This window comes from Pinus tabuliformis, chromosome 2_2, assembly GCF_031772625.1.
Source record: "Pinus tabuliformis cultivar Carrire ecotype Pingquan chromosome 2_2, CPIR1, whole genome shotgun sequence".
NCBI classification, from domain to species: Eukaryota; Viridiplantae; Streptophyta; class Pinopsida; order Pinales; family Pinaceae; genus Pinus; species Pinus tabuliformis.
In genome coordinates, this window is record NC_142300.1 from 16,884,197 (window position 1) to 16,897,886 (window position 13,690).

Consider the following 13,690-nt stretch of genomic DNA (forward strand, 5'->3'; position numbering starts at 1 on the left):
AAGGTTTATCGATTAAAATAACAGTAGAATGGAAGGATGTCAATGGGAACAAGAACTAGTCTTTAATAGCACTCTTTCATTGTGGAATATGAATGGAAACATGGCATTTAAAGGAATTCTACCTAAGGAGAACAACAACCCTCAAAGTGTGCAAGTTGGAGGTCATTCTCTAATGGGTACTCAATAATTTAGCAAAAATAATAGTTAAGATGGAAGGAAAGGAGCATTGTTCCTCTCATCCTCGAGAATCTAAACATTCTTGTCATTCTCTAATGGGTTCTAAATAATTTAGAAAAAGGAATAGTTAAGATGGAAGGAAAGGAGCATTGTTCCTCTCATCCTCTAGAATCTAATCATTCAGGACAAGAACAAGCTTCCACAGAGGGGAAACAAACTAAGCTTCATCCCTTGCAACCTCAAAGTTGGAAGTGCTAGCATTGGAGAAGAATTTCATCATTCTAAGGGGTCCCCTCTTGAATCCACGTGGATCAGTTCACAAGGGAGTCTACTTGTCATTAAGCAGTTTGTTGAAACCTAGAATCACCTTGCATATTCTTCAAGAGAAAGCCCCCCCAAAGGAGAACCATAAAGAGGCGGGGTACAAAAATATTCCAACGGATATAAGATACTTCCTAACAAGTGACCAAAGATTTGGCACTATTGGATGGCCCTAAACCTTCCAAGCACTAATCCACCCTTGTTGTGAAAAACCTAAAGCAATCAATCAAAAATCAAACCACTCGAGTTAGCCCATTGAATAAGAGTCTAGCAAAGCATGAAGAATTAAGATCAAGAAATAAATTTTAAAGCATGCTATGTTCTATAGTTTCTTATGTCACCAATTTAATTGGATTTATTTATGAGCTCAAAGAAGGAACAATAATATACAAGTAAAAATGTTTTTTCATAAACTACCCCACCCTAATTGGAAAGAGGAGATCGCAATCATTTTTCTTAGAAAGTATCCCACCCTACTCAGAAAGAGATCTTGTTCCCTACAAGAGTTGTTACATTAAAAAATAGTTGGATGAAATAAAATATAGACTCGAGACATATAAATAGTATATACATACCCTTTTCCAATAGTTGCAACATCAACCTAGGTTAACCAGCATTGAAGGATAATAATAAAAACAAAACATAATCCTATATTTGTTTCAAAAAGTTCGATTGAAATGGATGTAGGATAGTTCTATTATTATTATTATTATTGCCATTTTTTTGTCAATTTTTCATTTGGATGGACCTCAATGTTTTATAATTTAGTTTATAAGCATTACAGACATATTACAACTTCCTGGGTTGTAAATGCACCTTGCTATTCACAATATGATGATTTTTTCTATATCATCATTTTATAGTTATTTACAAATATTAGAAGTTTACAAAATTGTTACACGGTGCTTATTCATTCACTTTCCTAAATGTTACGAGCCATTATTTCTCTAAAGTTTAAACTGTAATGTTTAAACATGCACACGGACTTGCTTCTCTTAAATTGAAAATACATCAAACCATAAACCAATACATTATATTCATAAAATAAAAATAAAAAAATCATTTACATCAAGTAACATAATTGGCCAATGCACTGAGTCACACTATAAAGCATCGTCAATGGACACTTGTATATTATCCTCGAAAAAAACTTTGGCAGCATTTCATCACTAACATAGAATCTCTAATTTCCATGTTCAATTATTACATCCCTTACCTTCAAAAGTTCAATAAGACGGGATATCTTATACACTTTCTACTATGACAAGGACACAAATGAGGGATGTACGTACAGAGAAAATTCAAGACACAATTAAACTCTAAACTCTAAAACAATGGTATTACCCCTGTATTTGTGTGTTGTTGAAATGCACTTGTGATATGTAGAGCAACAATTTAGATCATTCTATTTCTCCTAATCATAAATGACCATTAGATTTCTCCTCGCAATATATAAACGTTATTTTGCCTCTTAATTTGCAAGCAAGTTGCACTCAAGTAATGTCCAGGGCTTCCATGAATTCTATCTATATACATAATATAATAGGAGGGTGCAACGGGAATAAAAAATATAGGTTGATAGTGTGCACAAACATATATAGACAATGCTGGAGATAAATATTTATCAAATAATATAATTATCAGAGTTGTCTTTAGTGTGACTTTTTGGGCTTTCCGGTGCCGGAATCCGGTGGAAAAATTTAAGGTGAAATCTTGATTTGTGTTATTTAAACTAGTTTTTTGACTATATATATGGATTCAGCACCCTGGGAAACTTCTAGGGCACTTCAATTGCACAGGATTACCCATCAAGCTTGTGATTTCAATAAATTGCTGCCAGATTTTAGAGAAATTACACCGGAAAAACCCACCGTAAAAGCTTCAAAAAAGTCGCACTAAAGACAACTCCATACTTATCAAATCATCAATTGATCAGGTGGTTTAAACACCGAATTTACCCTAACTACATCTATGATCTAGTATTGCATTTGTCTCATACAAGTGGCAAATGTAATAATGTCTCCCACCAGACATGTCGAAGCATCAAGTTCATACGGTGACAGGGACCGTTGACGGGTCATAAACAGAGGAGGGCGCTGGAGAAAGCTCGGAAACAGCTTAAGGAAGTTTGAGTGGTTTTGGAGGCGGCACTGCGCAATAGCTCGCTCCGAGAGAAAGTAATGCAATGGGATATGGTTGTCCACGAAGCAGAGTATATTGCCAAGGATGCTACGGTACAACATTTACAGGCAATGTGAAGGGAAATAAACAATTAACCTTTTCATTTCTGTTGCAAACTGTCCCACATCATAAATCACTACATATAAAGTGTGTAACCCCCTGTTAGTTAGCTAGTGGAGCATCAAAGCTAAGTACAATATTTAATATTACACAGGTCAAATAAAGTAACAAGTATTATTGTCTGCAAATAACAGTATTTACAAACATACATTTAATAGGATATATATATATATATGAAGCCTTTGAACAAGCTCTGTATAGACAGCCTTAGACATTTCCTTTGTACAGATGCCCTTTCACATTTCCTTAGCTTGGACATGCTATGCATGTTGGAGGTACAAGCTTCCCCCTTATTTACAAAGAAATTAAGATTCCATTGCGGGTATTGATGTAGACCTAGGTGATAACATCAGAACAGAAATGCTTCTATTTCTGAAATTAAGATTCCATTGCGGGTATTGATGTAGACCTAGGTGATAACATCAGAACAGAAATGCTTCTATTTCTGATCTGATTTAATTTTAAGTATAAAAATATCTAACTCGAGAATATGGGGCTAGATATGTGGGCTCGAAATAACTTGTTAAAACCATCATGCTCCTTGACTTAGCTTGCAAAAGAACACGAACAAATACATAACTTTCAAATAAAGAAATGAGAGTAAAAGGGTGAGAGAATTTCTTTACAAACAGCAAGTTCTTATCAAGAACTCTCCAAAGCAGTTAGCAATATACAAATATTAACTTCTGCTTTGTAAAATGCACATCTTAAGCCTTAATATGACACTAGTACTTTCCAATTATTTTATTTTTCGATCTCAAATTTCATGTCACCTTAAAGTCCATTTCCATCTAACTCCAGCCCCAACATGATATGATAAGCACATTGCTGTAAAAATCATGCCAGGGATTTTCCTGCCCATTCACGTTCACGACGCTTCAACTTTGCTTGCATTTTGTTGAACTTTTCTTTCCCTTTCTCAAGAAGGGGATCAACAACTATGTAAGCATCTGGGTCATCCTTTCTTGCCATGTCATCCTGGTTCAAAAAGAACACGCTTTTGAAACAAATATTTCTAGCACAATCTGATTAGACTGTAAATTCAGAGACGATGAAAATTCATATTAATGGTTTTACTCAACAGAAAGAAAAAAAGGATCAACTATTTCTGATATATCCTACTATAACAGACTTGCTAAAGCAAATTGCTTGCCTTCTTTGAAGCATCAGGTATAAATTCCAACTTATGTGAAAGCCACCGCACTTGATCATCTGCTTCATCATTAACGTTGTCTGATTTGTTAGAAGCTGGAATCTTTGATTGTTCCAGAGAATTCTTGAACTTTTGTAACCTTGCCAATGTCTGAAAAAGCCAAAACGAGTTGAGAATGAATCATGAAAATAAGAAATCAAACCAAGCATCTACAATGCTAGAAATTATTTTAGTTATCAGCTGCTTGCTCAAGCATCTTTTGTGAAAATTGATTTGGAAAACTTACTTCCTCTTCACGTCCTTGACGTCTTCGCTTTTTTTGCTTGTACATCTGCCTTTGCTGTTCAGCAGGACCTAGAAGTTGTGCATCTATGTCTACTTTTGCTGCAAGCTCAGACCTGGCTTCTGACCCCAGACCTTTGCTTTTCAAGGTGAGTTTCTCTTGCCTACCCACATGGTCATCAGAATCCTCTCTTTTGGTTCTGCAATGCAGGTGAAATAAAATTCCTCACTAACCATTATTACTTTGTGCCAGGAAGCCATTAGCTGCAAAGTTTTCTAACCATAATCTAAACTGCCTGCATTTTGGAAATATTTAAGCACTACCTCTGACATACCTTGTCTCCATTGCAGCTCAAAAACAGTGAAACTTCACTTAAAGGTAGAAAAACTAGGAGGTTAGATGGCTGAAAGAAAATTTTGATTTCCCAAACTTCTATATGTCAATGAAGACCGGATAGAAAAATGGCATCAAATGGTCAATATTGTTAGTTCCAAAAATGGTCGCTGTGATATTCTATTGTAGTCTGTCTCATCTTTAATGCTCTCACATGTGGTCAACAGAACTGTTACTATATGAAAATGTACTTTATTTCTTCGGGTGGAGTAAGGCCACGGCGTTATAATTATGAATTCATTAGAAGTTCTTGTTTGGAAGTCCTAGTTAGTTGGGTAGACAGTTGTGTTCACCAACCATCATGTGTGTAGGATTTCCATGAGTATAAAGTGTGCCCCTACTTTGAATCGAGTTATCATCAAGAGAAGAGGCAACATCATGGAATGTATCCTTCGTACCTCCATCTCTGTTGATAACATAGTTTTAAAATTCGGCCGATTCGAAATGGAAACGGCCGAGTTGATCCGTTTCAATGCCCAAAAATGTGACTCGGTGGAGGAAACGGTTCGTTTGGCCAAGTCAGCCATGACTCGGCCAACTCGGCCATTTCCGTATTGACTTGGCCGAGTCATAACCAGCGGCCCGTAACCCCATCAAAACAATGATTTGTCATTTTTTTAATGAAATTTTGAAGTGTTTGCTGATTGGTTTGGACTCCAATGTGTTTTATGAATTAGTTTGCTGGTCTTTGGAGTCCATTCCCCCCTCTCCCAAACCCTAGTATTTGATCATATTGCCCTACTAAGGCTATGCTATTCATGGTAATGTTAAATTCTTAAAGTAAAAGGATGAAATTTTTAACATTACCATGAAATGACTCAAGATGTTTGAGAGTGGTTCCGGCCTCATTGGATTTCATATGGAGAAAGTAGAATTTTAGATTTCATTCAAAATTCAGCAGACTTATCGATTTTTCAGGATTTCAGGATTGGGGGATTGCAATGTTTCCATTGAATGTTGTCATGTATTAGGGTATGGAACTCGTATTTAATCAAGAGCACCAATCCCTCTATGTACCTTGATGTTAGTGACATTGGTTGTCGAACTCCTCCGGGTTTCGCTCCCAAACCGGGAGCTTCCGAAAATGTTGCTTCCGCTCCCGTTTTGGCAACTCTAGCAGTAGCCAGTAGTATTGGTCACAGACTTTTGTTGTAGAGGCCATTTCTAGCCTCCTTGGTTATGTGTTTTTGTTTTGATCTCTATATCATCATCGTGTATGTATTGGACAGTGCACTGGGTGCCATTTTAATATAATGGATATATTCATGAACCTACTTTGATCATATGTTGTCTTCTATCTATATTCTAATGCTATGTGTTTGGAAACATGAATGAAAATCTTTAAAATTATGTGTTTTTATAAAAAATAAACATTTAATCTTTTTTTTACAATGACCAAGTCATTGAAATCGAGCCGGCCGAGTCGATACCGAGTCGGAGTCGGAGTCGACCCTCGGCCAAGTCGGAGTTTTAAAACATTGGTTGATCACATATAACTATGTACATACATGTTGCTGAGTTGAATAAGACCTTCAACGACAGTCCCTCTAATCTCATCAATGGTGTTGTCGTTGGCCTTTCTTTCTGTCATATTTACTTAAGTCAAGCACACGAATTTTATTGCTTAATATTGTGCAGATTCACATTAAACATTTCGTGTTGTCTTTGGGTTGTGAAATTAACAAGGAACACTCCTAGTATGGTTGATGGCAACATTTAATTTTCAAAATTTGGCAATCAGGCGAAGGCAGGGAGAGGATTGAAGACAAAGACATACCTAGCAGAGGGGATTGTCAGAACTATATAGGTAGTAGGTTAGATCTTGGAAGTTGGAAGATAAAGAAAATAATATCATGTAAATTTTTGGATGGCCTGAGAATAGGTGTATTTATAGCAACAGTGTTGAAAAGTGTAACTAGGTTCGGTCTTCATAATTATCATTGTACTTGTATCAATATGTATTTCATGTAAAAACAAAAAGAAGAAAAAGAAATTTTATTATTATTATTATTATTATTATTTTCTAGTCAAAGCATGTTCTTCATGCTTCTAGGATTTATTGAGTCAAAGAATTGTAATTGAGTCAAAGTCCTATTTGGACTTCTTGTAAAGAAAAAGGAAAAAAGAATTTTCAAAAATGTAATTTGGGTCAATTCACCTCAAGAAGCCAAGTCGGCCCTCCAAGATGACAAGTCGGCTCACTCAAAAGATGTCTTTTTGCATATGAAAACAACTATATATTGGCATACATCCTCCACCAAAATGGCAAGCATAATTCGGTGCTTTTCTGTGATGAGTTCTGAGGTGAAGATATGCGAAGTTCAGAGGCTACATTCTTGTGAAGACTTGCGAGTTCCTGAGGCCATATATTTGCAAAAAATGTGAGTTTCCTGGGTTATATGTCTGAGATAAATGCGAGTTCTCTGTGGCAGATGATCTGAGATAAATGTGAGTTCTTTGTGGTAGATGATCTGAAATAAAAGCGAGTTCCCTGTGGCATATGAGCTGAGATTGATGGGTTCTACCATGATGCAGAATTTGGAGGGCTTCACTTGGCATCTTGGAGGTTGAATTCTTGTATTAGTCTTGGGTCTTGGATATCCCACCTTGATCTGATTCTATAAGAAGAGAAGTTCTTTGGGTTTTCCCCTTTGTGGGGTTTTGCCCTAACTTGGAGCCTATATTCTTGTGTTCTTTGTCTCTTGTGATCTTCATGTTTTGTACTTTTGGTAATTGCTTGATGAAAGAAGAGAACATAAAAATTTAATAAAGAACCCAACAAATTCACAAGTAATTAACATGACAGAAATCAACCCTAATCCATAAGCATATTGATTTCTCAACATGGTATCAGAGCTAAGGTTAAAGGATGGCAGTTTGAAGATCACAAAAATTGTTGGCACTTTGCAGCAGTCATCTCTCTCTCCATCAAAAGAAGAAGAAAAGACCGAGACTTCAGTTGAAAAGATCAAAGTAACAGCCAGCAATGATCCAAGAAGATTTTGTGGCATTGACCAAATCGTAAGGTACATATTCGAGTTTCATAATTCAACTCTGTTGCATAGATACAAGGCTTTGGTTGAAAGTTGAAAGAGTAGCATTTGCCTATTAATCCAAGATCCACTCTCTATTTGGAATCTGAAGCTCAAGAAAAGAATGACATATGCACTCGTTCTAGTATGCATTCGCTCTAGTATATATGCCCTCGCTCTAGCATGAAAAGAAGTACAGAACTCTGAAAACAATGATGTGCGAAATATCCAAAAAGACAGAAGATTCAAACCTGTGGAAGCCTACTTCTGAAAGATCCAAACCGAAGCACAGTTAGTTGTGACAAAGAGTGGTATTCTACTGGAGTACATTTCCTCATTGCTAGTCGTTTAAAGACCAACACCTTGAGGAATTACATTATATTCATGAAATCCGAGTTTTTAAGGCTTCACACATAGAAACAAATTTCAGTGGCATCTTCTATCTATACGACTCGAGTTCCTAAGATACATATCTCTCTGTAATAAGAGCTACAGCATAAGGACCTGTGACAGTGTCTTGAGGTAATGGCAGAACAAGAACATGTAAGAATTTGTGGAAAATATCCTCTTAAAGGCATCAATGATGATAATACTATCCAAGCAAAACATGTATAAAACAAGGGCCGAACATTCAGTGACACCATATTACAATAGCATCCGAGCCTTCTATAATTTTGTGTGGCAACAAATACCCTAAGTTTACTGATTTTATAAAAGAGACCGAAATCTTTGAAGACCAGGAATCAAGAGACTGAAAATATATAACATACGAAGGAACCAAAGCTGTGTACATGGCTGCTTGGGAGCGGAAGCGGAAGCAGGAGTGGGGAGCGACATTATCAAAAGCTCCCGGGTCGGGAACAATTTTGGGAGCGAGTTTTATATAAAATATATTTTTATATATTCTGATGCATGTATGTCAACAAAAGCATGTAGAATGATGATTTAGTGATAAAAAACATAAAAACATGGATTAAACCAGTGTTGATAATATCGCTGAAATATTGACGATATTCAGAAATATCCCGATATTTTCGGCAAGCCAAAATATTGCCGAGAAAATATCGCGATATTTTCCTGCCTGAAAATATTGTGATATTTCCAAAATATCGCCAATATTTTAGCAAAATATCGTGCTATGACCTCAAATATTGTCGGGCAGGCTGGGCCACGGCTAGAAAAGCGATTTTGGTAATTTTATTTGCTCATTTTGGTTTCTTAGTCTTGGAGAAGGAAGGGGAAGAGCTTTGTGGTGGTTTTCAAGGAGGGATTGAGGATCAAACAGCCATTATCACCACCAACTAAAAACATTTTGTGGATCAAAGGTTGAAGATCAGTGTGACAAACTTCATTTCTTCCATTAAGAGGCATGTTCTTAAAAACCCCTATGTTAATGGTTTTTTTCATAGATTTAGGGTTGTGCTTGCTTGCCTCTCCCTACCAACATTTTGCTTCTTTGTTTTTTTCCATTTGCTATGATTTTCATGCCCATGAGCCAATGCAAGGGTTTTCTCCATATTTGAACAGCAAGCTTCATTTTTTTGGAACTTTGTTATGCACCCTCTTATTGCCATTTTTCATTCACATTGCAAATAATGCAATAAAAAAAATATTTTTTAAAATGAGGTGGTTATTACTTATTATTTTTTGTGTATGGGTGTTTAATGCCAATTTTTTGCTTTTTTGGCGCCCTATGTTTGAATTAGTTCACTATAAATATGCCAAAAGCAGTGTTTTAAAATTTGGTCGGACCAAATTGAATTCAGCCGAGCCAGACCCCTGGTTGGGCCGGCTCGGTAGAAAAAATGGTTCGTTGGCCGATTAGTTATCGAACCAGCCGAGCCGGTCACCGACTCGGCAGGTTCAGTAACAAACCGGCCAAGTCCGACTTAAACCAGTGAAAGACGCCCAGCGACATTTTTTGGAGGGAAATTCAGACCCCAAACATAATTAGTTTTTGGTTTTAGGTTTTCTTAAAGCCCATCTACCTCTCCCAAGCCTATAAAAGCAACCCAACCCCCTCACATTTCCTCACAGCTATCTCATTGCATTTGTGTGAGAATTTGTGAGGAGTTTGTGAAGAGTTGTGGAGTTGGTTTTTGGAGCAGCAATGAAGAGTCTTGGGCAATCATTAGAGCAACAGTGAGGAGTTTCTTGGGCAGCCATTGGAGCAACATTGAGGAGTTGGTTTGTTGGAGCAGCATTGAGTAGGGTAGAGATGTTTTTTTTTTTGCAAATCTAGAAATTGAAAAGAGTAATTTTTGTAAAAGAAATGAACATTGAAGAGTTGTTTTTTTTTCTTTTCATTTTTAGATTTGTTTCCTTTCATTTCCAAGTCCAAATATCAGAAAATGGCTCTTAGAATGAAAGATGTTGCTTGGGCATATGCTGAGATGATTGATAATCAAATGCATTGCAGATTTTGTCATAAAAAAATAAAGGAGGTGGAGGGGGCATTCATAGGCTGAAACAACACTTGGATGGTATTAGAGGCCAAATTGCTCCATGTGCAGCCCCATCAAAACAAATTGGGGGGGTTAGGAAGGAATTGATAGAAAATTTTGAGAAGTTTGAGGAAGAAAAAGCTACGCAAAAAAAATAGAGGCTGAAATTGGGAGGAAGAGTATAAAACACATGATGGCTGCCAACTCCAATTTTGATTATGAGGGCTCTTCATCTATCCCTTGCACTGATGCATCCAACCCCTTTCACTATGTTCCTCCCTCTTTGGATTTTATTCAAGAAAAGGGTAACAATAAAATGAAAAAGAAGGGTGATATCAAAAGTTATTTCACAGCCTCCTCTGCCTCTGATAGTGCACATGGTCCTCAAGCTAATAGAGATCAAATGCAACCCACTTTAGATGACCATTGGAAGAAAGAATTGAGAGAAATTGCTTGTGGTTACATAGCTATATGGTGGTATGATGATGATATCCCCTTCAATGCTTCTCGTTCACCTTATTATGAACCTATGATTGATGCCATATTTGCTGCTGGAAAGGGCTTCAAAGGCCCTACTATGCATGAGTTAAGGGGATCTCTTTTGCAAAAAGAAGTTTTGTCCATTGATGAATATTTGAAAGATTTCAAAAGCTCATGGGCAAAAACAAGATGTACCATCATGTCAGAGGGATGGACTAATCTCTTATCTTTTTCCCACATGGAACCATCTTTCTAAAATCACTTGATGCATCTGACTAAGTGAAAGATGCACACTTGTTGTTTCAGCTTTTGGATGAGGTCGATGAAGAGGTGGGGGTGTCTAATGTTGTTCAAATCATCACAGATAATGCCTCTATCTATGTTCTTGCTGGTAAAATGTTGGAGGAAAAACACAAAACCATACAAAACCATCTTTTGGACCCCATTTACTGCACATTGCATAGACCTCATGCTTGAGGATATTGGCAAAATAGATTGGGTCAAGAACACTATGGTATGTACAAGAATGCCAAAAGCATAACAAATTATATCTACAATCACTCATAGATTTTGAACCTGATCAGGAAACGCACAAGGATATTATTAGGTCTGCCATCACTAGATTTGCAACTCACTTTTTGACATTGCAATCTATACTTTCCCGACATAGAAACTTGCAAAGGGTGTTTTCCAGCGATGAAGCACAACCAATCTCTTTAGGCACTTCCCGTAGTTCGGTGGCCAAACAAAGCGAAGGGAAAAAGACCCAGCTCCCTACCAACTCACTCAGCTAGTGGCTCAAGCCGCAGATATGGATGGATAGACGCTTTCCAGTAGCAAAGAAGAAAGTTCGGGATTGGATGTGTCCCAAAGGTTGTGTCCAATTCCATTAGAAGAAATGAAACAGACTTCTTATCGCTTTCAAAACCACTGGAATGAATGTCATTGGTCTCATAAACAGGGTGGCAAAGATGTGAGAAAGAAAGTTAATGAAGAAATATTTTGGAAAAAGGCAGCAGAGATTGTGAAGGTTGTTGAGCCACTGGTTAAGGTGTTGTGGTTGGTGGATGGGGAAAGATTGGCTATGGGCTTCATTTATGAGGCTATGGATCAAGCAAAGGAGAAAATAAAGGTAGCATACAAGGATAGAGTGGCTAAGTATGGGCCCATTTGGGGTATCATTATAAAGCTTTGGAGACAAAATCTTTGACTGGGGAGGTTAGAGATGGATTGATTGACTGCATTGACCGCATGGTCCCTAAGGAGAGTCATCAGCTGGAGATACACACAGATCACTTGTTTCAACAGAGCCACAGGTACCTTTGGCAAGAACCTAGCAAGGATTGCAAGGGAAGCAGATGAGCCAGGTAAATAAACAATTTCAATTTTCAAATTCTTATTTTGTTAAATTGTTTATAATTTGAAAGTTGGATATAATGTTATGAATTAAAATTTACATAACTAAAATAATAATAAATGTATATGTATAATTAATTAACCAATCATTAAATAAATGTAATTAATGATTGAATACTTAGTAATGAATCGACACCATTCCCAAGGGACGTGTCTTATGGGGTTCGTGGCCAATCAACTCCTATTAAAGGAGCACCGTCACAACCATGTAAATCATCCATTTCATCATCAATTAATAAAAATATTACTCATGACTATGTTTCATACATTTGTCTATGTTTGCTGACCATCAGGCATCTAAGTTTTACTATTCCATTGGTATCAGAGCGGTTAATTCTCTCGACCTGTGTTGTGCCCATTCCACTGTGTTTCAGTTCGTTGTCCCCATCGTTGTTGCCACCATTTGTCCATTCGTTCCAGATTCCGCTATATGTCCCTGTTTTGTTGTTTTCCCCCACTCGAAGCCCTATCTCGTGCTTCCTTTCCCACTGTCGGTTGTCCAAGCATGAATCGATACCATGGCTGCATTCACGCTGCTTCGTTCTGTTGCAGTGTCCACATTCCTTTGTCCCATCTGCTCGGTCCTCCCACGACAATGCTCTCTATTTTGCATTGTCCAAAGCCGTTGCCACCTCTCACCCGCACCATCGTCTGCATCCGACCGGCAACGTTCTGTCATAGTCCATTCCACATCCCTGTCTCTCCACAACCCGTGCATCCTACTATCCACGCTGTCACCTTCCGCCACACATTCCATCCACACCCCGATTCAACGCTGGTTGAATAACATACCATCGTCCTTTTCAAACCACGATCAAATGGCGTGACCATTACATCTAATTACATTTTAACATATATCAACCATATCATAATAATTATATAACCTATATGTCATAATATTCATATAGTTATATCATTACAGTTTGATATATTATATTGTTACAATTTAATTATTTAAAATATATATATATATATATATTAAATAAATTAAAATATATATTATTAAATAAATAAAATAAAAAATTGGGTCTTCAAAGAAAAAACAAAACAAAATGGCAAGCAACAATAATGACGATATGAAAAAAATTCAAGAGGACATCAACAAGTTAAATAAACGCCTTGATAACATCGAGAAGTCAGTTAGTAAGCAAGACCAAATGGCCAATGATATCTCTTTTTTAAAAAACTTGATGAGCCAGCATTTCAGAGGGACTGATCCACCTTCAGCTACACAGAGTCCCAAGACTCCGGAAGGTGAGAATTCTCTAGAGCATGAGTTCCTGAGGCATGAGAAGCCGCGAATACCGCAAATTCACTTCGAAGGAAGCCAGTATTATACCAAATCTTCCAAAAGGAACCATCTTAAAATAAAAAATGAATTACCTAAGTATGATGGTAAGAACTATAAAGGCGTCATTGTATGGGTAAATAAGATGGATGCCATTTTTTAGCAAACCCTCCACTCAGCGAGCAAGAAAAAGTCATGATTGCATCCAATTACCTAGAAGCAGAAGCGTACGATTGGTTTCTGTGGTGGTCGTCTAAATGTACAGGTTGCTTGTTCAATTGGCAAAACTTTAAAAACGCTCTGCTAAAAAGGTTTCATGACGAGGAGGAGGATGATGTCTATGAGAGATTCGTTCACCTGAAACAAAAAGGATCAATGAGTGAATACACTCACGAATGGGGA

General features: G+C 37.2%; 1 protein-coding gene across 1 annotated transcript in view; it reads right to left on the reverse strand.

Moving 5' to 3' along the window:
- Positions 1-3,345: 3,345 nt before the first annotated feature.
- Positions 3,346-13,690, reverse strand: part of LOC149191319 (Cyclophilin-like peptidyl-prolyl cis-trans isomerase family protein) — a 247,911-nt gene continuing 237,566 nt past the window's right edge. The window contains exons 8-10 of the mRNA XM_089404169.1: positions 4,239-4,434; positions 3,953-4,102; positions 3,346-3,777 (exon numbers count right to left, since the gene is read on the reverse strand). Of these exons, the coding sequence (XP_089260295.1) occupies positions 3,637-3,777; positions 3,953-4,102; positions 4,239-4,434 (487 nt within the window). The 3' untranslated portion in view covers positions 3,346-3,636. The remainder of the gene's footprint in view (positions 3,778-3,952; positions 4,103-4,238; positions 4,435-13,690) is intronic.